Below are 24,102 nucleotides of genomic sequence, written 5' to 3' on the forward strand. Positions count from 1 at the left end.
CCATTTGAGAATATATTATTTCTATTTTTCAAATGAAGGAACTAAGCCTCAGAGAAGTTATACAAGTTGCCTAAAGCTAGCTAGTAAGTGTCAGGATCAGCTTTCAAACTCAGGTCTCAAAAACCCATGCACTTATCTATTATGTAAACTGATACCTTAGAAGTATAAAAATATACATATCCCTTTAAATGTTTAAATGATTTGAACCTACCAATTTAATGTTCCTTTGGAGTCTAAAGATACTTCTTGAATAATTCCTTTTTCTACACCTTTTTGAATGAATACATACTATATCTTGTTAGGATATAGACAGGGTTTAATATGGCCAGTTATAATACCTATAGGTATTCTTATCTAGTATTTCCTATAGTCTTTACTTAGCCTCTCAAGTTTCTGTTGCCATCTCCTTTTTATTATGACCTTCATTAAGCTCCAATTTAAACTGGAGGCCCTCTGTATGGTTTATGGGGATTCAGGAGGTGGATCTCTTCCTTAGTAACTGATCAATCCATAAGTCTGTACTCTAGAAACTCAGAACAATAAAGAAATCTACAAACTAAAGGAAATGAACAGGACTTTTATCCGGTTACAACAATGAAAAATAAAATTTAGGGTGTTTAATGTTAAACCTAACAAGTAAAAATTTAAAAAAATGGTTCCATTTCCTTAAAACTGGCTAAGAGAAATTTATTCATATCTAGAAATGCTAATTTCATTATAAGATGAAGTGCAAAGATTTGTAACACAATCTATGCAAGCATAAAATTAAGTAAAATGCAACTAAAATGTCATCTTGTTCTTCCCCTAATACATCTATGACATCACTTTAAAGCACTAACAAAAGCTGAATAAGCTATCTCTACAAAATTGGGGAAAAATCAGTATTAATTTTAATGAGTTAGGGCATACGATAATATTAAGACAATTGTTATTTTAAAAGTGGTTTTCTTCCAATTTCAATATTTCTTCTGAGAAAGTCAAATGATTTCATGCATTTTTATACTAGCAGTGAGGTCATTTAACAGAGAGCAAGACAGAACTAGGGAATTAATGTGACCTATGTAGGGTAATTTAATTTGTGAGTGAAGGAACTCAAGGAGAAATTTGCTGTTCTTACTCTGAGGCCATTTCTTCTTTCTTACTTATTTTGTTGCTTGCTCATCAGAATAGAAAACAATAAAAATGTCAAAGCTGTGAACTTACAAAAGGGTGCCACAAGTGTTCTACCATTTACTTTAGGAGGTAAAAGAGACATATACCAATCCAAACATAAAACAGACACAATTTGGGGAAACAAATGTTGAGCCACATTTGGTTCAGAAATAGACTTTGGAAAAACCTGACTCTTACCATTCATGAATCAATAAAGCAAGAAGGTAAACACAGGGGTACCATTAGTGTATAAGGTACCTTTGTTTAAGACATTTTATTTCCATCTATCAGAAAATTATGTAACATGCCCATTTTGATAGAACGAGACACTTAAAAGCCAAATGATGGAAAATCACGTGATAAATATATAAATCTATAATGGCCATGATGAGAATAGTGTCCCCTTTCAACAGAGTTTCTCGACTTCTGCACTACAGACATTTTGGACTGGTGTTGTAGGGGCTGTCCCCTGTGCTGCAAGAGGTGTAGCAGCATTCTGGGCCTCTACCCACTAGATGCCACTAGCATCCTTCCCCTGCTCACCACCTCCCCAACACCCACCTCCTTACTCCAAAGTTGTGACTACCAAAGATGTCTCCAGATGTTGCTAAATGTCCCCTGGAGGACAAAGTTGCCCCCTTTTGAGAACCACTGACTTAGATGCAGTGCTCTTGCTCAGGGCCACTGCTTAGGCACAGATAGTGTAAACTAACTTGCTTATTTCATTCAACAGCTTAGACAAAGATGTGAGATTTGAAATTGGACTGCATAAAATTGTAGTCCATGTCTTTTCCCGCAAATCTGCTAGATTTAACCCAACCAGGTCTGTTAGAAAATACTGCATAACGAAATAGTGTTCTAGAGATCTCTTAAGCAGTGAATCAACATGAAAAATTAACAACAAATATATAAATACCTTTCTGGCATTTCTTCTGTTAATCAGCTGAACACGTTCTTCTCCAGTGAGACTATTCACATCTAGTTTATTGGGGTTTCTGCAACGATGCCTTTTTTGCTTGGGTCTCCCCTCATGGAGCTGCATTCTCTAAAATAAATGGACAAAGGAATGGCTTGAAAATCTTTAACTGTGCAACTAGTACAAATAAGCTGATCCAAGAAATTTAGTCATATAAAATTGAAGATATGTTATAGATAAAATATATTAATACAGTTGACCCTTGAACAGCATGGGTCTGAACTGTGCAGGCCCACTCATATGTGGATTTTCTTCAATAAATACGTACTACAGGACTACACGATCCATGGTTGACTGCACCCAGGGATGCGGAACTGAGGACACGGAGGGCTAACTGTAAAGTCATACTCAAATTTTTGGCTGTGAGGGTGGCATGCATCAGTACCTCTGACCCCCATACTGTCCAAGGGTCAACTGTTTATATTATATATTGAAGATTTATATGATATCTTATATATTTTCTATCACATATCTTCAATATATCAAAGAATTTACCCCATAGCTATACGATAAAAATATTTAAGGTTTAAATATTTTTATATTAATAAAAATGCTGAATAAGACAATGTTACATGAACCTTTTCCTCAAATTATATATTTAAACAATTATTAATAATGATCAGTATTATCTTCTGTATGGAAGTAGGCTCCTGAAATGAGGAGGACATTGCTAGTTCTTTCCTTAAATACCCTCAAAGATCACTGTATTTCTAGAGTGTTACTTGAAGGAGTTATCAATAATGCTGGAAGAGCCTCCTCTTTACATTTTCTCCTGATGAATTTCACCTGAAACATCAGATTTTTCTCAGTGCTCTGAAACCATTTATATGTGTACTAGTGGCTTTCATTTCTCTTCATCTCACTAATAAACTTTCTTATCTCTTTTTACATAATCCTCACAATACTCAAAGATACTATTCTTTTTTTAAAAAATGTATTCATTTATTTTGGCTGCTCTGGGTCTTCGTTGAGGCGTGCAGGCTCTAGAGTGCGCGGGCAGGCTGTACAGCATGTGGGCTCAGTAGTTGCGGTGCGCAGGCTCTCTAGTTGCGGTAAGTGGGATCTTAGTTCCCCGACCAGGGATCAAACGCGGGCCCCCCTGCGTTGGGAGCACAGAGTCTCCACCACTCGACCACCAGGGAAGTCCCCCAAAGATATTATTCTTATTTTACAAATGGGAATCAAGGTCATGCAGCTAGCAGGTGGCAATAAAAACTCTTTCCACCAAACCATGCTGCTCACCTCTGTTAACAACTGTTAACAAAGTAGGGCTTGATGTCTGCAGTCATTTCTAAACAATTAGAAATTCCAACAGACTAAAACTCAAACTCTTCAGCATGGCATACCAGTCCCATCACAGCCTGCACTGAATTCACCTTTTCTATCCAATTACTATTACCCCACTCATTCCCTCACATACTCTGGAATATCAGACTAGTCACTGTTTTATGACTATATCCTTTTTAGACTCTCTTCATAATTGTTCTATAATGCCTAGAATATCCTCCTCTTATCCTGCCTAGAATAAGTAGGCATTTGACCAGTATTAACCTGGTCAAACGCCTACTTATTCTTTTATCATCCACCAGTCATATGTCAGCTCTATTTTCTATCTTTTCCCAGATACTTTGCCTGGGCAGAGTAATTATTCTTTTATCAGTTTCCATGGCAGTTTATACATACCACTGGTATAGTACATATACCACTTTATGATCATTTTGTTGTAGAGATACCACAGCAAAGTGTGAGATCCAAGACACTATCAATGTAAAGTGCCCTTGGGAAATCATACCAGTCGTTATCTTGTATTCTGTACTCCAACAAATGCTACTTATAACAATGTTTTAAAATCTTAATAATAAAGTTATATAAAAAATTCGGACAAAAGGTTTATTTGCAGTGAAAATGATGAACTGCTATAAGTTAAAAAAAAAGTAATAAAGATTCCTTTGCAGTGGTAAGAGAAAGGTATGACAATCTTCAGAGACTAGAGTATAACTGCCACGAGGGCAAGAACTTTATATTGTTCACTGTTTCATCCTAAATCCCTTTAAATAGTAACTAGCACATAATAGTTGCTCGATAAAAATTTACTGACTGAATAAATGAATGTTATTTTCTAACATGTTAATAAGTATATGGTTAAACTAACAATTCTCATTATTTTTAGAATTGCAATACTCATTTTATGACTGCTCACCTTACTGACAACCCTTCCCCTCATAATTACAAGAACTTTATTTGGCTTTTTTTTTAAAATCAAAAGAATTAAGTGAAAGTTTGAGAATTTGTGGCATCTTTTGAAAAAATTAGGGATATGAAAGGCATTCAAAAGTCAAGACTGAGGCTCCCTATTTTAGACTACCAGGTTACCTCTTGGGGACAATAATAGCAATGTAAAATATTAAACTAAATATATATTACAGATACAAGTATATAAAAATATACATTATAGATACAGTCACATTCTAGGGACTGGGGCTTTTGTGGTTCTTTTGCATGAAAAAATAAGGTAATGAATTTTTTTCTGTTAATAAAATAACAATCACTTTACCTTTATATAGCACTTTTAAGTCTCCAAAAGACTTTCATTTAAAATTTTTTAAATCATTGACTCAGTAAATATTTACAAGGAGCTAGATACCATCCTCTGCCTCAGGAATTACGTGCTAAGTCCTGGGGATACAAGGTGAATAAGATAGCCCTTAAGAGGTTCATGGGGTAGGGGATGACTTCAATGGGTTATCCAATTAATCTTCATAATGGAAGCAGACAGAACCAAGCCCACTAACTTCATTGTACAGAGGATATGCCATTACTCTTTTACCTTATAAAATATATAGAAACATCAAGGGAGACTGATACAAAATTTGGTACATCAGCGTCTGACAGTAAAGCATTACAAACTTAAATAATAGATTTCTATGAGTAAGAAAGCCATACGCCCATAGATAATGAGTAGAAAGTATTTCAGAGGATAAGAAAAATGCAAATGAATATATCTGTTCTCATCTTTGACTAATATAAACCATGCATCTGAAGAGAACCAGAAGCTGTATTCTTATGAGATCTTAAGTGTAGTAGTTTGGACAGTGGATTTAAGACTTATTAGCTGTGTGGCCTTGCACTATTTATTGGGTTGGCCAAAAGGTTCATTTGGTGTTTTCCATAAGATGGCTCTAGTAGCACTTAGTTGTCTTTAACTTCATTCAAAACAATTTTGTTAGATTGTATTGTGACAGCTGTCATATCAGGGTGCATTTAAAAAAAAACTTATCAAAATTGGTGAATTTTTGCATAGCCATTTTAATACTGAAGGTGGAAGAAAAAAAGCAACATTTTCGGCATATTAAGCTTTATTATTTCAAGAAAGGTAAAAACACAACTGAAACGCAAAAAAAGATTTGTGCAGTATATGGAGAAAGGGCTGTGACTGATCGAACGTGTCAAAAGTGGTTTTTTTTTTAAAATATGCTTGGAGAGCTTACATTCAGACTTTAGTTTGGTTTTTTTTTTAAGGAATTCCTTTTTATTTTTTATTTATTTATTTATTTATTTTTGGCTGTGTTGGGTCTTCGTTTCTGTGCAAGGGCTTTCTCTAGTTGCGGCAAGTGGGGGCCACTCTTCATCGCGGTGCGCGGGCCTCTCACTATCGCGGCCTCTCTTGCTGCGGAGCACAGGCTCCAGACGCGCAGGCTCAGTAGTTGTGGCTCACGGGCCTAGTTGCTCCGCGGCATGTGGGATCTTCCCAGACCAGGGCTCGAACCCGTGTCCCCTGCATTGGCAGGCAGATTCTCAACCACTGCGCCACCAGGGAAGCCCTCAAAAGTGGTTTGCAAGGTTTTGTGCTAGAGATTTCTCGCTGGATGGTGCTCCACGGTCGGGTAGACCAGTTGAAATTGATAGTGATCAAACTGAGACATTAACTGAGAACAATCAACATTATACCACGGGGCAGACAGCGGACATACTCAAAATATCCAAATCAAGCGTTGAAAATCATTTGCACCAGCCTGGTTATGTGAATCGCTTTGATGTTTGGGTTCCATGTAAGTTAAGCGGAAAAAACCCTTCTTGATCGTATTTCTGCATGTGATTCTCTACTTAAACATAATGAAAACGTTCCGTTTTTAAAACAAATTGTGACAGGAGATGAAAAGTGGATACTGTACAACAATGTGGAACAGAAGAGATAGTGGGGCAAGCGAAGTGAACCACTACTAACCACACCAAAGTCTGTCTTCATCCAAAGAAGGTGATGCTGTGTATATGGTGGGATTGGAAGGAAGTCCTCTATTATGAGCTCCTTCCGGAAAACCAAACGATTAATTCCAACAAGTACTGCTCCCAGTTAGACCAACTGAAAGCAGCACTCAATGAAAAGTGTTCGGAATTAGTCAACAGAAAACACATAATCTTCCATCAGGATAACACAAGACCGCATGTTTCTTTGATGACCAGGCAAAAACTGTTGCAGCTTGGCTGGGAAGTTCGGATTCATCCACCATATTCACCAGACACTGCATCTTCAGATTTCCATTTATTTCGGTCTTTACAAAATTCTCTTAATGGAAAAAATTTCAATTCCTTGGAAGACTATAAAAGGCACCTGGAAGAGTTCTTTGCTCAACAAGATAAAAAGTTTTGGGAAGATGGAATTATGAAGTTGCCTGAAAAATGGCAGAAGGTAGTGGAACAAAATGGTGAATATGTTGTTAAATAAAGTTCTTGGCGAAAATGAAAAATGTGTCTTTTATTTTTACTTAAAAACCGAAGGCACTTTTTGGCCAGCCCAATATTTAAAAATTCAGTATTTCCATTTCTTTATAAAGTTATAATGATGCCATTCTGATAAAGTTAGGGGGTGTTAAATTAGGTAATCCATGCTAAGTATAAAGCCAGGCACACAGCTAAGTCTCAATAAATGTTTACTATGATCATTTTTATTATTTTAAAATAAACTATTTGTGGGAAAAGATTGCCAGTTTTGTAACTTTACAACCTTCATTGGGTCTTTGATAGTACTCTGTATATGAGAGGTGGTTTTTATTACTTAAACACTTATTGAATGCAGAATGGAAAAATGGAAAATGATATTGTATTGTATCATGGGAAAGATGGTCATTAATTTTTCTGCTAATTTTCCTGAATCTTGGGCAGAACACATAAGTGGGTGAGAATTTATGCTTCATCATTATAGGTGTGACCAATCATAGAGGTAAAATATACCAAGTTTTATAATGCATCACCTACAGGAATAAAAGCTCCTAAATCTTCCACATAACCTGGGTGCTCCTTAAGCCATTTTTCCAAATCCTTTCTCTTAGGTGCATCATCGCCTGCAAGTCTTGTCCCATCTTTAAGATTAATAACTGGAACGGGACTTTCTGTATCAGGAATTCCTTGAGGTTGAGTATAGGATAGTGCTGGATTTATCCCTGTAGAAATCTGTGAGGTGGTTAAGCCTAAAGTAACCTGTAGAAAAACATCAAATGACAATTTTATTTCCATGCTTTAGCATTCTGATTTTGGTCCAATGAAGCAATTCTTTTTGAAGAGGAAAAAAAAAGTTGTTTAAAGTTCTGCTAAATATTTCAAATTTAAAAATTTCATGAATCTTGGCCAGTGCTGGATTCTACTGAGATACAATCTAAAGCTATATAGTATACTCCTAATTTTCTAGTTATCTTTATTATTCTACAAAACATTCACAAACAGCAATATGTATATTTACTAGAATTGAATTTTGGACTCAAGGATCAGTAGTTTTTAAGCATTACTTTACTTACATGATTAGGTGGTTTATTTCTGTTGAAAAAGAGGATGTCAACACCTTCTACATTCTTCCTCCTTCCCCGCCTTTTTTTGACTACAGGCTGGTTGTCTAATAAAACTCCATTGGCACCAAGGGTTGATTGAATGGGAGTACCTAACAAATTAAAAATGCAAAAGAGTGATAAAAATCTAGTTCTTAAATTAAAAGTAATTACTTTTCTAAATACATAGACATTTTGCAGGGGTTGGGGAGGGATGGATTGGGAGTTTGAGATTAGCGGATACAAACTATTATATAGAGAATGGATAAACAACAAGGTCTTACTGTATATAGCACCGGGAACTATATTCAATATCCTGTGATAAACCATAATGGAAAAGAATATGAAAAAGAATGTATATATATGTATAACTGAATCACTTTGTTGTATAGCAGAAATTAATATAACATTGTAAATTAACTATACTCCAATAAAATAGAATAAAATAAATAATTAATGGTTGTAATGATACTCATGATCAAAGAAAAAGTTTATTCAAAAAAATACATAGAAATTTAGTTCTTATTTTACAAGCAGTCAGACTAAATCAAGCAATTCTTGGACTAAAAATACCACCCCATTTCTCATTTAAAAACCAGGAGAATTGTAATCTAGATCTCTTTCAAGTTTTGACCTGTCTCCTCAAATTTTTCCCCTGGATAGTCACACATCTTTTCTTTTGTCCCCTTTTAGAGGAAGAACCATGGCTTTCTCATGTACAAGACAAACCTTTCCCCTTTTTTTGAACCCATTAATTCCTACTTTTTCTAAAAGTTTGTTTTATCATTTATCTTTGTTTTTTTGTGCCAAAATATCTTACTCTACATTAGATTCTTATCAACTTAAAAACATGGCCCAACTCAAACAAAAAATAAACTTCTTTCGGCTTTTTCATAACCTTCAGAACTTTTGAAAAGTTGGTCGCTATTATGCTCCTCTTTCTCACGACAAACTCACTCCTCAATTTACCACAGTCCGCTCCTGTCCCAGCCTATCTAAGGTATTTTCTTTAAGATCACCACTGTTTCTTGCCAAATTAAACTGACCCTTCTTGCTCTTCATTTCAGTAGGCACTCACTAAAAAATGTAAGAGGTATGAATGAAACAGTTCCATGCATTCATTTTTTTCCTAATAAATAAATACACATTTATCAAACAGCTATGTACAAAGCACTATGATGATTCAAAGGTGAGTAAGACACAGTTCCTATCCTTAAAGAGTACATAATCTAGAACACTCTTATAAAAGAAAATATTAAGAATGAGATGTTTGCTTAAAATGGTTCACAGTTTGTAGCGAGAAATGCATTTTCAATCATTCAAGGAGAATTTTTGACCAAGTCCTATGTATCCCTGAAAGACATTTCCCTTTGGCTGGCTGCGGAACCTTATGGAAGTCACTCTCCTCACATCTCAGTTACAAAAAATACCTTAATTCATAATTAGTAAGGAATAACTAATTACAATGATTAAAAATTATTTTTGCATATGAAAGCACTGAGGAATGTGACATAACATTATTAAAAAAGAACAGCTTTCATTATTTCATTAAAATCAGATTAACAAAATATTATGAATATTTGAAAATACTTTCACTATAGTACATTTTAACTGTAATAATTGAATAACTTTCCTAAAATACTACTTTTAAAAGTACTATTCTGTTTTATAAGAACTTCTCATGGCTTCCTATTCTAGTATGAATGAAATGCCTTACATCAAGCCTCATTCCTGCCTGACCACCAACCCAATCCCCTCCCCAGCTCAATTTTTGATGTTGCCCATAATCTAGATTTACCTTTGCTAAGCAGTCTCTGACCTTATACAAATATCTCTCCAGTAAGAATTTGAACAGTAGCTAGGTCAGTCTTATCCTAAAACCATACAATTTTCCCAACATCAAGTCTCTGGTTCACGCTATTCCCTGACTCTCTCTCAATGTCATTTTCCAAAAAGACCATTATCTAATCTTCCTCTTATAAATTCTGTTCAATTCTGCCTTTTCCACAGGACTCTGCCTAAGTCTCTAGACAGCAGTGACTTCTCTCTTTTCCAACATTTATTAACTATAATGCTGTGTAGCAAGATACATTATCAACGTATTGTCTAATGTTTAACATGTAGGTCTAGTCTACCAAGCAACTGAAAGGCAGAGACCGTCTTAAGTTTCTTTTACTTTCCCTTTACTGCTATCCCAGTGCTATATAAAAAGAAAAGTACTTAATACAATTATCTATGGAAAAACATTAGTATACACACCAAAGTATATATTTATAAACAAATCCTATTTGGTCATTTTTAAACATAGCCAATTTGGCAAATTATATACTCCCTTGACTTCTTTCATTTTTTTAAAACAACAACAAACCCAGCTACCTTGACTTCTTTTTGAGAGTGATTTTAATAAACATTACTGATTTATTTTAATCTAGAATCCAAAATGGAAAATTTAACCTACTCTACTCTATAAAGCCTGTGTTGTCTTTATCTTAGATGTAATTATAACAATATTAAAAATACCTTCTTTCTATTGAATGCCTACTAGGTGCCATACTCTGGACTAGGTTTTACAAATGTTTTCTTAAATTACCAAAAACAAACAAAACACAGAGGAATTAAGCCCATTTTACAAATGTGATCAGAAACATTATGTCTCAGGCCCAATGTCACAATAGTGGTAAATGACAGAATTCAAACCCAGGCTGTTTGGCTCTACCATCTTTTGTGTACTATTCCAGGTGGTTTCTGGAATAGGCTCTTTAGTTTTGTCCTCTTATAATTTATGCTATTTTACTGTCCTTCATTAATTAATTTACATTATATGATGTATCTTCACTCAAAGCTTTTAGATAAAATTCAGGGGTGCCCATACAAACATAAAAAGGGCTTAATACGAAGAATTATAATAGCAGTTGTTGAGCATCTAATTCTAAAACCTAATTTTAACATCTGTTTAGCATCTAATTATGTGTCAAGTTCCATACTAGTCACTTTACATATATTATTTAATCCACCTAACAATGCTACCTCTCCACTGACCCCCCAACTCCTCACTTCGCGAACAAGAAAAGGTTAAAAAATGTTAGCAGGTTTCCTAAGAGTCATGTAGGAAGACAGAGCTAGATTTCACATTTACAGGGACTTCTCTGGTGGTCCAGTGGTTAAGACTCCGAGCTCCCAATGCAGGGGGCAAGGGATCAATCCCCGGCTGGGGAACTAAGATCCCGCATGCCACATGGCACGGCCAAAAAAAAAATAGATTTCACATTTGCAATTATCAAGATGGATGAGATACAGTTCTTAGATAATTCTATCTAGTTTTAATGTTTGAGGCTTTTTAATATTTGGTATAGGTGCAAATTAGTGTTATTATTGATACTATTAAAACAGTATTATTTATCAAAGAATTACTTATAGGCAAAGACTGTACAATCTTCAGCTGCAATAGTAGTAAAATGTTCAGATGATAGACGTATCAATCCCACTTTATAGAGTTATGAACTTATCAAGGTACAAGCAGTGGTATTATTAAATCCACTTAGGTTGGGAAAAAAGCCCAGAGCTTATCTTCCCCATCTCTTCCCATTTTCTCACACAAAAAAGAGCTCCTTGCCATTGCAAATCACAATTTGGGGGATTTATATTTCAGTAAGAGAACTGTGGCTCATTCATACGTGTCTGAAAGTCCAGTAATTGGAGACTTACACAGAATGTTAATAAAACCATAAGAGACAAAATAAGTCTGATGACTCTAATTTATAATTTAATTATAATTTATAATTAGAAAGCGGTAAGAGCAGCAACTGGAAACAGCAATTTAACACCTATAATAAAGCACTATTTTCCCAAACTTCAGGAATTCCACACATTGTACACAGGCACAGGAGTTTTGAAATGTTTACAAGCTATTGTATGGCAAATGAATTTAGTAGAATACTGAAATAGAGTCCTTAGCCTTATGTATATGGAGGTATAAAGGAAATTCCAGTCACTTACCTGCCTTTAATTGAAAAGTTACATTTTTTACGATTAATATGCTGTGGTCCATACATTTTAAGACTCAGCTGCTCTTAACTAAAATTCTCAATTCTTGACAGCATACTTTAAGAGGGATGCAGAAAAATTAAGGTACAACTAGATCAACATAAACAAAATAAAAAAACTGCTTATGGATGGATTCCTCAGTGCTAGAGAGCACAGAACACAGGGCACCAATTCAGTATTCAATAAATACTTGTTGATTCAAATAGTCCAAAGGTTAGTACAAAATATCATCCCAAGGGGAGATATGATCATTGTTTTCCAAATGTTAAGATTATCATGCAGACATAGGACTAGGTTAATTCTGTGACGCCTTTGAAGACAGAACCTCAGTCACTGAGAAGAACCAATTGCAGGCAAAGTTTGCTTCCAAATAAGAAGAAATTTTGTGATAATTAGAGCTTTCTAATAATAAGAGGGCTGTTTAAAGTAGTTAACAATCTGGTTCTTGTTAAGTATTCTATGAGTAAATAAAAAAGGATTTGCAAATGATGGACTATTTCATGCTGAGGCAATGATTACTAGCATATTCACCTGATCCTGGCATGGATTTTGGAAAACTGGCGAGGCTGGTCTCTGACGCACCTTGAAGGTCCCGAAGTCGAGTGAGGTACTGCTGCTGCCCTAGAGCACCATCTTCACTGTCCAACGGCCTTCTCTGAGCAAGCCCTTGCTTCTGAAATGTCAACTTCAAACCACCTTCCTGTTAAACAAACACCATTAATAAGAAAGAAATGATTAAAAAAAAAAACTCGTAGTATATTGAGAGACATCTTTTACTTAGAATAAGTGAAGTTAAAAACCCTGAAAAGTTAATCATGTTCTCTTATTCATACATCAATTGGAGAAAAACATTTAATCAATTTCTATAATGAATATTAAAATTTCTATCTTAAATGAAAAACATCCAGGTATTACATATACTTTTCTGAGCAGAACAAAGCTTTTCATGTGACTAGTACATTGTAACCCTTTCAGCTTCTGACCTATGTCTCTGTGTACACTATTCACATGACATACTAGAAGATATTACCCATGTTTTAGACACTGAGTAATCAATTTAGCTTCAAAAATCATACTGAACAATGAAATGTTACTGATAACAGGGCATGCTAAATGTTTAAAACACGAAGTGCACTGACATACCATGTGAATACTATATAAAAGAACCAAAAAATAAGAAATTGTCAGACTGTTTAAGAAAGCATCTTGATCTGCAGAAGGACTATTTTCAGAAGTATAGGTAGAAAAATATATTTAATGATGATTCCTCTAGTAGAATATTCAAGTTTAATAACCTGGATATCTAAAAGAAAACAATCCAAATGCCAGAAAACAAGTATGTGAAGGAAGTAAGAGTAAGAGCAGGCAGCCATTTGCAGGAAAAGCATGCTGCACACCGCAATCGCAATCAGGTCCTAGGGCAATAAAAATAAACATACGTCTTTGATTTTCACTGTAAACTCCTTTTCTCGTACATGCTTCTTCACCTTTGACATCTGTGTTGACTGATCGTGTTCTTCTTTAACGCCAGCACCTGCAGGAGTGGGCACGCTGGGCTCGCTATATTCTGTAGCTGCGCCAGAGCTGTCCAGCAGCTTTGTGGTATAGAAAGAAGCCACTGCATTGGCATCATAACTTCTTCTAGCTGAAGGCCACTTCCCTTTCAGGACTGTTTGACAAATACTGTCCAATCGGTTGATCATCACACGATCCTGGAAAAGCATGAACATCAAAGGATAATTTTAATAATTGAGTCAGAACTTTGGGGATCACAGCCTTGATGGATTTAACCCTGGTACAACATATGTGTATTTGGTATGCATACATATTCTCACATACATTTACAATTCTATACAAATTCCCATTGGTGACATTAAAAAATATTATACTATAAAGATATTTTTCTGTTCTTTTGTTTTTATAAGAGTAACAGGGGTTCCTTGTAAAAAGTTCAAACAACTCAGAAGTATACAGAAGAGTAGAGAGTTCTCTTCTCTCCCATTTATTTCCCAACCTCACTCCTAAAGGTAAGTACTCTTCTACTAGCCTAGTCACTACTGGAAGGAGAACTGTCTTAATCCAATCTGAACTTCCACCACTATATGTACATAGACTTAAATGAATCTTTTTTCTAGGTCACAACTGGCTTAGTAAATTTCTTCAAGAAGACGCACTTAAAAGCACTTATTTCATAAAGAAGCACCTGAATACTAACTTGTATGTGAATATAAGCATTCATTATCTTTTCTTCTAAATATTCTAAGGTTATATTGAGAAACACATACATTTAAGTAGACCTAATTTACTTGACAGTCATATTTGATACTTTTAATGCTAACACCAAAATGTCATCGCACATATAAGTGACCTTTTTTTACTACATAATATCTATCATTAAAGAAATATAGAAAAATACTCAAAAAATGACCTATTCCAGCAAGAAATTACTCATTTACCTTTGGCCAGTACGAAGCTGCCAGCATGTATCCACCTTGTAGGATGTAAGCAGACTCTGGGGTCCCGTTGTTCATCTGGAAACTATCCTGGGTCTCATCCTGGGTAGTGCTCAGTGATGCGACACTTTCTTCATCGTAGGCTTTCACGTGAGGGGTACCTTCTGCTAAGAATAATTATAACCAATTATAACTGTTTTAAAAAGACTGCATAACACAATTTTACATATACTTTTCAAATCCTATATATTATTCAGATATATTTGAAAATGAAAAGTTAGAGGTAAAAAAAAATTCACCTAGATACAATAAAGTACTCATTATTTTTAAAATTGAAACAAAAGCATAATAAGTGGCATAAAGGAGTTTGAGGAAAAAAGGGTTAACAAAACATCCCTTTCTGCATGAAAATTTGACCCATGGTTAACACTCTAGGTCTGTTTCCCTGGAAATACATAAACTGCTGATTGGTAAACTATATCTGGACTGGGAGGACACAAATATTGCTGGGGAGGCTATAATTCTCTAAAGAGGGGATTCTCATAATTGGGCATGTCCCTTGTGGTAACCCTGAAAGTCATGCTTCTGGAGTTGTTACAGGAGATTCTCACTCTTGTGGGTATCACAGTGGCTCCTGTGTCCACTTGATGTTGACTCACTTCCTTGCACCTGAGCTGTTAGACTGCTATAAGGACACCCGCCGAAGAGGACCACCTAACACTACCGACAGGCTGAAGTTCCTATGCTAGATCTTTCTAAGTAGGGCCAAGTAGGGCCTATGATACTCTTGTTAAGTCAGACTGGTGGCTGTTATAAAATATTACCTTTATTTGTTCACTGATCTACTTGTTCCAGGAAAGATGTAATACTAAATTTAAGGCAATCACAAAGTAATAAAATTACTGTGCCAAGTCGCTAATCCCGTTTGACTAACCCATTTTGCAATGTGAATATTGAATACGGAGTAAGAACCAGGAATTTAGTTGCGTTTTCAGCAGTCCTTCTCTAAGAAAATCTGTACACGTAAAATTTAAGCTAACAATTTTAAATATGCTTAAGTGATCCAAATCACTTCTTTTCATTTTCATGTGAAATGCTGCCTTAAAATAGCAAAAGCACTTTATGCATATACCTCGCTTTTGGACTTCCTCTTCTTCACTGTCACTTTCTTCTGATGAAGATGAGGAGGATGATGAGGAAGAGGAGGACGAGGATGAGGATGAAGATGATGCTGAAGAACAAGAGGAGGAAGAAGAAGAGCTAGAGCCTGATCGAGAGTGGGAACAAGAAGAAGAGGAAGACGAGGAAGAAGATGATCTGGAAGAACAGGACGATCTCTCAGAATCAGAGTCAGAATCAGAACTAGACTCTGATCCTCTTTTGTGGACTCGCTGCTTCTTAGAAGCTGGGTTTGGAGTTAGAGGCTCTGTTCTGGCTGCAACCATGCGTCTGTCTGTTTCACCTTTTCCACCAGATTTCTGGTCTCCAGTAGCCTGTGGTAAAACACCATTCTTTGGACTTACAGGCTCAGACTTTATTAGTGTCCTGGTTTCCTCAGAAGTCATAGATTCTTCTTCAGAAAACTGAGGCTCCTCTTTAAGGTTTTCACTTTTAACTTTCACATCCTCTAGAATAATACCTTTAGGATCTAGGAGCCTAGGTAGAGAGGTAAGAGGAGAAGCAGAAAGTGCTACTTGATATTGCTGTAAAAGTGGGGTAGAAGTCCTTGAATGAGCCATCTTACTTTGACTGTAGTTCCTTTGAGCTGCCATAAATGAGAGTTCAGGATCACGAAGAATGTGATAGTCTGTTCGGCTCACCCCGTGTTTAGCAGCTCCAATGAGCAAGTCCCTATCATGAGGGCCACACTCCCACCAGACTGGTAAGTCTGGATTTGGATGGCAAAGCTTCAAGCGCTCAAACAACTGTGGATGTCGGAGGGCCTGTTCCCTTACTTTCCTTAGAAGTTCAATGCGATATAAAGTCCTAGAAGCACGTTCTTCTGTGATTGGCTGGATAAAAATATTTGGATCCACCAATTCTACATTGAAACAAGAGCAAACATATTACCCTCAAAAATACTTCATTATAGATTTAAAACAAATAAAGCAACTTCTAAAATGCACCTCTACTCAGTATCATTGTATACTTTCCAGAATTTCTTTTTAACATTTTTAAATGAGGAGAAATATAAATTTTAGAAAGAAGTACTAAAAATCATGTAACATATAACATTGGGATCTATAGAAAGTTAAGTAAAACATTAAAGTTATTTTGGAGGTGTGTTAATATAACTAGGAAGTTACTTTTAAGAAATTCCCTATGAGCTAATGTCATACTATTATGTGTTTTAATCAAAGAGAAAAGCACTCAAACTCATTTATAAATACAAATTAAAACTGTTAAATTAACACCCCATAAGCAAACCTAAGTCCACATATCCTTAACTGCACCGAGGTAACTCAGGGCATTACAGTGAACTCACAGGGACAACAAAGGCTTTCTTAAAATTTGATGGAAACGTGGGAATAATTGTCAAACAGTGTATGAACTACTAGCCTGAGATAGTTCAGTTTCAGCATCAGACCATACTCTGTTCCTTTTGATGAGGTCATATCTTTGTGAGCAGAGATACTGGCAGTTGAGAAGTACTCAAAAAAAGATAGAGGCTTGTTGAAATAATGTAGAGACCACCTGAAGGAGTTACTAATGGCCAAATGTGGAACAATTTGAACATCAAAATGAATTAGAGGATTCATTCAAAAGGATTATAACCTACAGAATAAAAAATAAATACCCACATGAAAAAACACTAATATGAATAAATAATTAAGTAGACTAGGGAGAAGGAACAGCTTCTCCTTGCAGGAGAACTGCACAGTAAAAACTGTTGCAGACAAGATCTACTGATGGTTACTGAAATCAATGGGTGAAAGTTTGAGTAGAACAGGATTTGTGTTGTCTCAAAGTATCTTCTTAAGATATCTGTTAACTACAGGGGGGAAGATAACAATTTCACACTGGAAAAATGCAGCATAAACCAGCTAATCCAAAGAATCAAGGGCAACATCATCAGTAATAAGACATAATGACATCATGAACCCCTTGACATTACATTCCAAGAAGGACACAACATCATTTCTGAGGTATTCTTGCAAAAAAAGGCATAACCTCAATCCAACTGTGTGAAAACACAAGACAAATCCAAATTGAGGGGTTTATGGCAAAACTGATCAAAGGTATCAAGGTCATTAAAGAAAAACAACAACAACCCCCCCCCAAATTGAGGAACTGTTATAGACTGCAGGAGGCTGAGGAGAAAGAACAACCAAATACAATGTGGGCTCCTGGAACAAAAAAGGACATCAGTAGAAAAACTGGTAAGATTTGAATAGGTATTTAGTTAATGCTATTGTACTACTTGGACTAATAATTATACTGTAACTATAGTCATGTAAGATTTTAACATTAGGGAAGAGTGAGGGATATATGGAAACTCCCTACGTGGGCTTCAAAAACAATTAAATTCACCCCAGAACAGTCCCTTAGCTGAGCATTAGCAGCTCTGATTGTTTTTGTTTTGTTTTGTTTTTTTGAAGGCCCTGGGTGTTTTTTCCCTACTAAAACTCTTTAAAATGTCTTTTGAGTGGAGGCCTCACTTCTTGCAAAATTACTTGTGTAAATAAGCCCTCTAAGCACAGTTCCTATAAGACGGACTAAAAATACAGGTTAGTTCTGTTTACCAAAAGCTATCCTTTATCTTCCACCTCCCACAATCATAAATCTAAATCTAATTAAAAACACTATTTTCTCAAAATTAAATGTGTACCTTTATTCTCTTTAGATCTCATTTCAATAGTAGAATTAAGGAGTAAACGATCTTTGAGCAGAGTTTATTTACAATTCAGAAAAACTGGTGAAATGTTGAATTAGACAGTACTAAAATAAAATAGCTGGAAATTTCTGAATTTTACTAATTTTGCTTCTTTGATTGAAACGAGGAAAAAAAGAAATTTTATACATACCGTCTTTGGAAGGAAGACGACAAACCCTCCGACACATAGACATGAATGCATACAAATATTTCTCCAAACTATCATCAGTTTTCTTATGTAGCCTAGCCATAGCTCTAAATTTTGTCCAATCAAATTGGCCTCTGTCAGGATCAAACACCACTCCAAATGTAGATACAACTCTATAAAAGTCAGCTTCTTCTCTTCTTGTCCATCTATTTTGAATAGATTAAAGAAAAAGTCACATTTCTCATGGAAATAAATAAATATTAATGCAAAATACAATGACTATAATAAAAATTTAAAACCATTTCAAGTACCTAACACTTTAAAGGATTAAATCCAGGGCTATTTCCTTAGAAATAGATTTTAAAATGCCAGCTGACTCATCTATCCAACCGTGCTTCTTTTCCTTAATAATAGTTTTTTGCATACTTACTGTGCAAAAAAATATGCATGGGATACAAGACTGTATAGGATATGATGACCCTCCCTTTGGGAAAAAGATAAAACATTTCAAACATATTTACAGTATAAAGTAGTATTTTACAGTTGTATGTATTATAGAAACCATGAATTTTAGGACAGCACAAAAGATGGAAGGAACTGTTCAAACTTGAGTGATGAAGAAAGGCATCACAGAGTAAGTGGCATTTAAGATGGAACAAGGTTAAGATTAAGGGAGGGAACTAGAAAGAGGGCACAGAATAAGCAAAGTAGGAAGTAATCTACTTTGTTTAGTAGTAATCTACTTTGATTAGTAGAAGTAATCTACTAATTTTAAGGGGATGATGACTATTCCAGATTGAAAAGGAGATGGCTCGTATTGGGGACAGAGGGAGATAGGCTTAGGGTCAGTTTATAAAACACTCTAAATGTCTGGCTAAAAATAGCCTCTATTCAGTAGAAAGTTCCTGAAGATACTTTAAGAGGGTAATACCCTCACACACCATAGATCTCCAAACACAGTAGAATCTTTTCCCTGGTTAACAATCACAAGTTTGTTGTGTAATGAGAAAAAGCATGAGAAAGACCTTTGAAAAACATTAACAGGCCATTTTTATCAAAATGATACATTAAGAAGATTAATGATGATGTAAAAATAGTCAGTCTGGGAAACCAACCGATCAAGTCATATGAACCCTGTACCTGAGTGATAAAGTAGGAATGGAAAAGAAAGGATAAATTCAAGGATTACATAGGACACAAAAAAATATGACACCTACCTTCAAAGAATTTACAAGTTAGAAAGGTAAGACATGGAAAGGAAAAGATGAATATCATTACAGTATCTTTTATTATTTTGAAAATGAGTAGTTTTATTTAGATAAGTGCTATATGAGTGCAGAAAGCAGAGAGAATACTGTGAGCTAGTCTGGTTGAGAAAAAAACTAATAGAGGAGATAGAACATGTGTTGAACTCTGAAGGAGTAGTAGGGCGAGGTATGGACTAAAGAGCAGCAAGGAGGGTATTCTGGGTGATAGGAACAACTTAAATAGGGTACTGAGTCAAGACTAAGTGGGGCATTCAGGAAGAGGGAATAGGAGAGAATAAAATTAGTAATGCATGCTGAGGCCTAAACTGAAGAGACTTGAATTAATTAAGAAGTTAGACTTTACCCCTATACTAAATAAAGAGCCACAGAATATCATGATAAAACTAGTACTTCAGGAAGATTATCCAGATCTGCCAAAGCGAGGGAAAATGTATGTGGTAGATTAAAGATGGTCACAAATTCTTTGCCACTGTTCGCTTTGAGAGATGCAACCTATTTCCCTTTCCCTTAAATCCTGGTTGGCCCTGTGATTTTTTTGACCAACAGTAGGTGGCAGAAGTGACACTGTAACTGCAGAGGCTGGGTCTTAAGAAATCAGCAGCTTCTGCCTTTGCCACTTGGAATGCTCCCTCTTAGAATCTGAGCTCCCAGCTGGCAGTCAGCACCAACTGCCAACCATGTGAGTGAGGCCACTATGGACCTTCCAGCCCTCGCCTCACTCCAGCCAACACCATGGGAAGCAGAAGAACCACCTGATCAACCCACAGAATCGTGACAAACAAAAAACTGATGTTGTTTTACGTCACTATGTTTTGGGGTGGGTTGTTACGCAACGATAGATAACTGAAACAGTAAATTTACATAGGTAGTAGTATTTGAAGATTACGTCTAGGATAGCTAAAATCTTAAGTGTCAGACTAACTAAATTCTGGTTACAATGAATGTGCTGCAAATGAAACAAAGGAACAATGATTTATCTTTCAGAAAAAAATCCAAAGATCCAGGTTTAATAAGGAGGCCAGGTTATTGCTAAACTTTCTTATTCTTTTCCATGTATTCTATCCTTTTTAAGAAGTTAAAGCTTTTGGGATGAGAGAAGTTTGCCTGTCTTCCTAACAAGCCTCTTGCAAGAAGTTCTACTACTATTTGTTCCCTTTTGACATCAGCAGTTTTAAGGGTTCATCCTCTGTAAAAAGCAAAGATGAACTTCTCTTCCATACATTCTTATATTTCATTAATGTCATCATGTAAAATAAGATACAGTGGAATTTATTTCATATAATTTAAACATAGGTTTCATTGATAATTTAATTCTTGAGTTTGCACCTTCATTTTTCCCCATACCTCACTGTTCATAAACATGACAAAAGAATGATTAAATATAAAGTATGGACTAATAACTATAAAATGCAATAATCTGTATTAGCTTAACCATATTTGTGTGTACATATATTTATATACATGTGTATGTATGCATGAAGCATTTTGCTTTGACCAACTTCTCTACCTACATACGTTTTTCACGACGTGAGATAATCATACCCTAACAGACTTCAGAATGAACACTATATTTAGATACTATATATTAAAAATTTAGTGCTATTGTCTTACCTCTGCTGTCTTTCTATCTTGGCTGCCATTTTAGGATTAAGAGTGGCTTCTTCATAAAGAGGCTGCATAACACTGGCAGGCACTGAGAAAGTAGGTTGTATCTGCTGGATTTGTCTGTTTTTATTAGTACGCTGATATGCAGTGATGAGACGCCTCAAACGTGTGGTTAAAGCTGACTGAGTAGGCCAATAAATTTTATCACCCTCCATCAGTTGACCATCTACATTTAAAGAAACTCATGTCAATTAAAAAAAAAAAACTAAAAACCAAAAACTAAACAGATACTGTCATGAAGCTCACAAAAGCAGCAAAATTTCCCTACTTAAAATTTTTTCTTCCAATCTGATTATGTGAAAAACAAAAACGAAACAAATCTCTCAAAAAAGTTTTAACTATAGTTCTAAAAATTACAACAAACTTTAAGAGCAAGCTCAAAGAGTAGGTCACGGTGGAATAAAGAACTACAATGTCATATATTTAAAGAGAACTTCATTTGCACAGAAAATACAACTCTTGCATTTCCAGGTCTAATATATCTTACTGGAAGGCAAATATTCAATGCCGTAACTTAAATAAATTAAAAGTTCAACTGAAATCCATTGAGAAGTTGAACACTATAAACTCTTCTAATTAAAGCTTTCTGTATTAAGTTTATCTCAATTTAATTAGAATGAAACACGTAAAAAGTCATCAGGGAGGAACATATATTTTAAAAAATTCAATATGACAATGCTGTAACTTTTAAGTTTTCATTCACCTAATAAAAGTGCAATATCTAACTCTCTATTTCTATGGTGTAATATAATCATATATACCATAATCAATTGGTAATCATTCATGCTAAGGAAAAACTACTCCTTTATTCCTAGTTGAATTACAGGAAGGTGAGGCACTATTCCCCTTGGGTACCAGCTGGGAATGAATGTACTCTAGCGACAGTACGTTTCTATCTTGATATCAGAAGGAAGTAGGAGCAAGACCGTATACAGAAAAGCCTGTAGAAACTGAGTGATAAAAGAATGTTTCTCAATGTGTGTATGAACAAATAAGAAACGGATTATTAAATTAACACTACTGGTGTGTTTAATGGTGAATGTCACATACCAGTGTAATAATCAAGCCACAAAATCATCAAAGCTCCTATTCTATAAAAATTCAGTGAGTCACTGCATAAAGATTTACAACTAAAAATATTGTTAAATTTCCAATCAACTATGTTCTATAATGATTGCAACTGTCTTCAATAAATTTCACATACATTTGAGACTATAGAAGTGTATTAGTTTACTGATCTCATGGTATCATGGGAATGTTAATTTACAATAATACTAAGTAAAGAAATAAATGCTATTTACCTCCATCTGCTATAACAAGATCTCCTGGTGAGGAAACATCATCCTTTTAAAAGAAAACAGAAATTTGTCACAGGGAAACTGGGTCAAGATATAATAAGAGAATTGATTTTCTTTATAATAGAATACTTTCCTTTGCAATAGAATTTTAAAAATTCAAGTTATTTAAACTAAAAAAACCCAAACGAAAAACATTTCACCCATTTCCATCCTGCCTCTAACCCCAAGCCTCTGGCAACCACAATCTGTTCTCTTTATCTATCAACTTAGTTAAAAAAAATTTTTTTTAGATTCCACATATAAGAGACACCACACAGTATTTGTCTTTCTCTGACTTATTTTACTTAGTACAATGCTCTCAAGGTCCATCCATGTTGTTGCAAATGGCAAGGTTTCATTCTTTTTAAAGACTGAATAATATTCCATTGTGTATATATACACACACATATATATATGAATATACGTGTATGTATGTGTACATATATATATATATATATATCACTATCTCTTTATCCATTTGTCTATCGATGGACACTTAAGTTGTTTCCACATCTTGGCTACTGTAAATAAAGCTTCAAACCACATGTGATCAGGCTGCATACATCTTTTCAAATTAGTGTTTTCATTTTTGGGGGATAAATACCCATAAGTGTGATTGCTGAATCATATGACAGTTCTATTTTTAAGTTTTTGAGGAACCTCCATACCGTTTTCCACAGTGGCTGCACCAATTTACATTCCCACCAACAATGTACAAGGTTCACTTTTCTCCACATCCTAGCCAATACTTATTATTTCTAGTCTTTTTGATAATAGTCATTCTAACCGGTGTGAGGTGATATCTCACTGTTGTTTTGATTGGCATTTCCCTGATGATTAATGATGTAGAGAGACTTTTCATGTACCTGTTGGCCATCTATATGTCTTCTTTTTAAAAAAGTCTATTCACATCTTCTGCCTATATTTTAATCAGATCGTTTGGGTTTTTTTGCTATTGAGTTGTATGAGTTCTTTATATATTTTGGATATTAGCCCCTTATCAGATGTATGATTTGCAAATATTTTCTCACATTGAGTAGGTTGCCTTTTTCTTTTGTTGATTTCCTTTGCTGTGCAGCTTTTTAGTTTGACGTAGTCACACTTGTTTATTTTTGCTTTTGTGTTTTTGTTTTTGGTGTCAGATTCAAAAAACTCATCACCAAGACCTATGTCAAGGAGCTTACCAACTAAGTTTTTATTCCAATGACTACTAGTTTCTACTTTTGTTTTAGAAAGCCCAAAGTTAGAATTATGATCATTCCTTTGTAGGTGGGTCTTTTTCCTCTGGTTGTTTTTAAAAAAATCTTCTCTTTGTTTGGTGTATCTGTACTTGCACCAGGATGTTTCTTGAAGTGGATTTAGTTTCATT

General features: G+C 35.1%; 1 protein-coding gene across 14 annotated transcripts in view; it reads right to left on the reverse strand.

Annotated features, from left to right (window-relative positions):
* The window catches only part of CHD9 (chromodomain helicase DNA binding protein 9), a 244,191-nt gene that overhangs the window by 6,711 nt on the left and 213,378 nt on the right, over nt 1–24,102 (reverse strand). For 8 of the 14 annotated variants that reach the window (XR_009697877.1, XM_061173544.1, XM_061173542.1 and 5 more), the window contains 10 exons: nt 22,698–22,740; nt 21,343–21,562; nt 18,467–18,669; nt 15,574–16,482; nt 14,445–14,608; nt 13,428–13,700; nt 12,520–12,688; nt 7,918–8,057; nt 7,382–7,603; nt 2,069–2,197 (listed from right to left, as the gene is read on the reverse strand). Coding sequence is in view for 13 of the 14 variants with exons in the window: in XM_061173544.1 (XP_061029527.1) it covers nt 2,069–2,197; nt 7,382–7,603; nt 7,918–8,057; nt 12,520–12,688; nt 13,428–13,700; nt 14,445–14,608; nt 15,574–16,482; nt 18,467–18,669; nt 21,343–21,562; nt 22,698–22,740 (2,472 nt within the window). In the remaining variant the exon portion in view is untranslated. The remainder of the gene's footprint in view (nt 1–2,068; nt 2,198–7,381; nt 7,604–7,917; nt 8,058–12,519; nt 12,689–13,427; nt 13,701–14,444; nt 14,609–15,573; nt 16,483–18,466; nt 18,670–21,342; nt 21,563–22,697; nt 22,741–24,102) is intronic. The other 6 variants (XM_061173547.1, XM_061173552.1, XM_061173550.1 and 3 more) reach the window with 5 other exon arrangements.

Source organism: Eubalaena glacialis, chromosome 18, assembly GCF_028564815.1.
Source record: "Eubalaena glacialis isolate mEubGla1 chromosome 18, mEubGla1.1.hap2.+ XY, whole genome shotgun sequence".
NCBI classification, from domain to species: Eukaryota; Metazoa; Chordata; class Mammalia; order Artiodactyla; family Balaenidae; genus Eubalaena; species Eubalaena glacialis.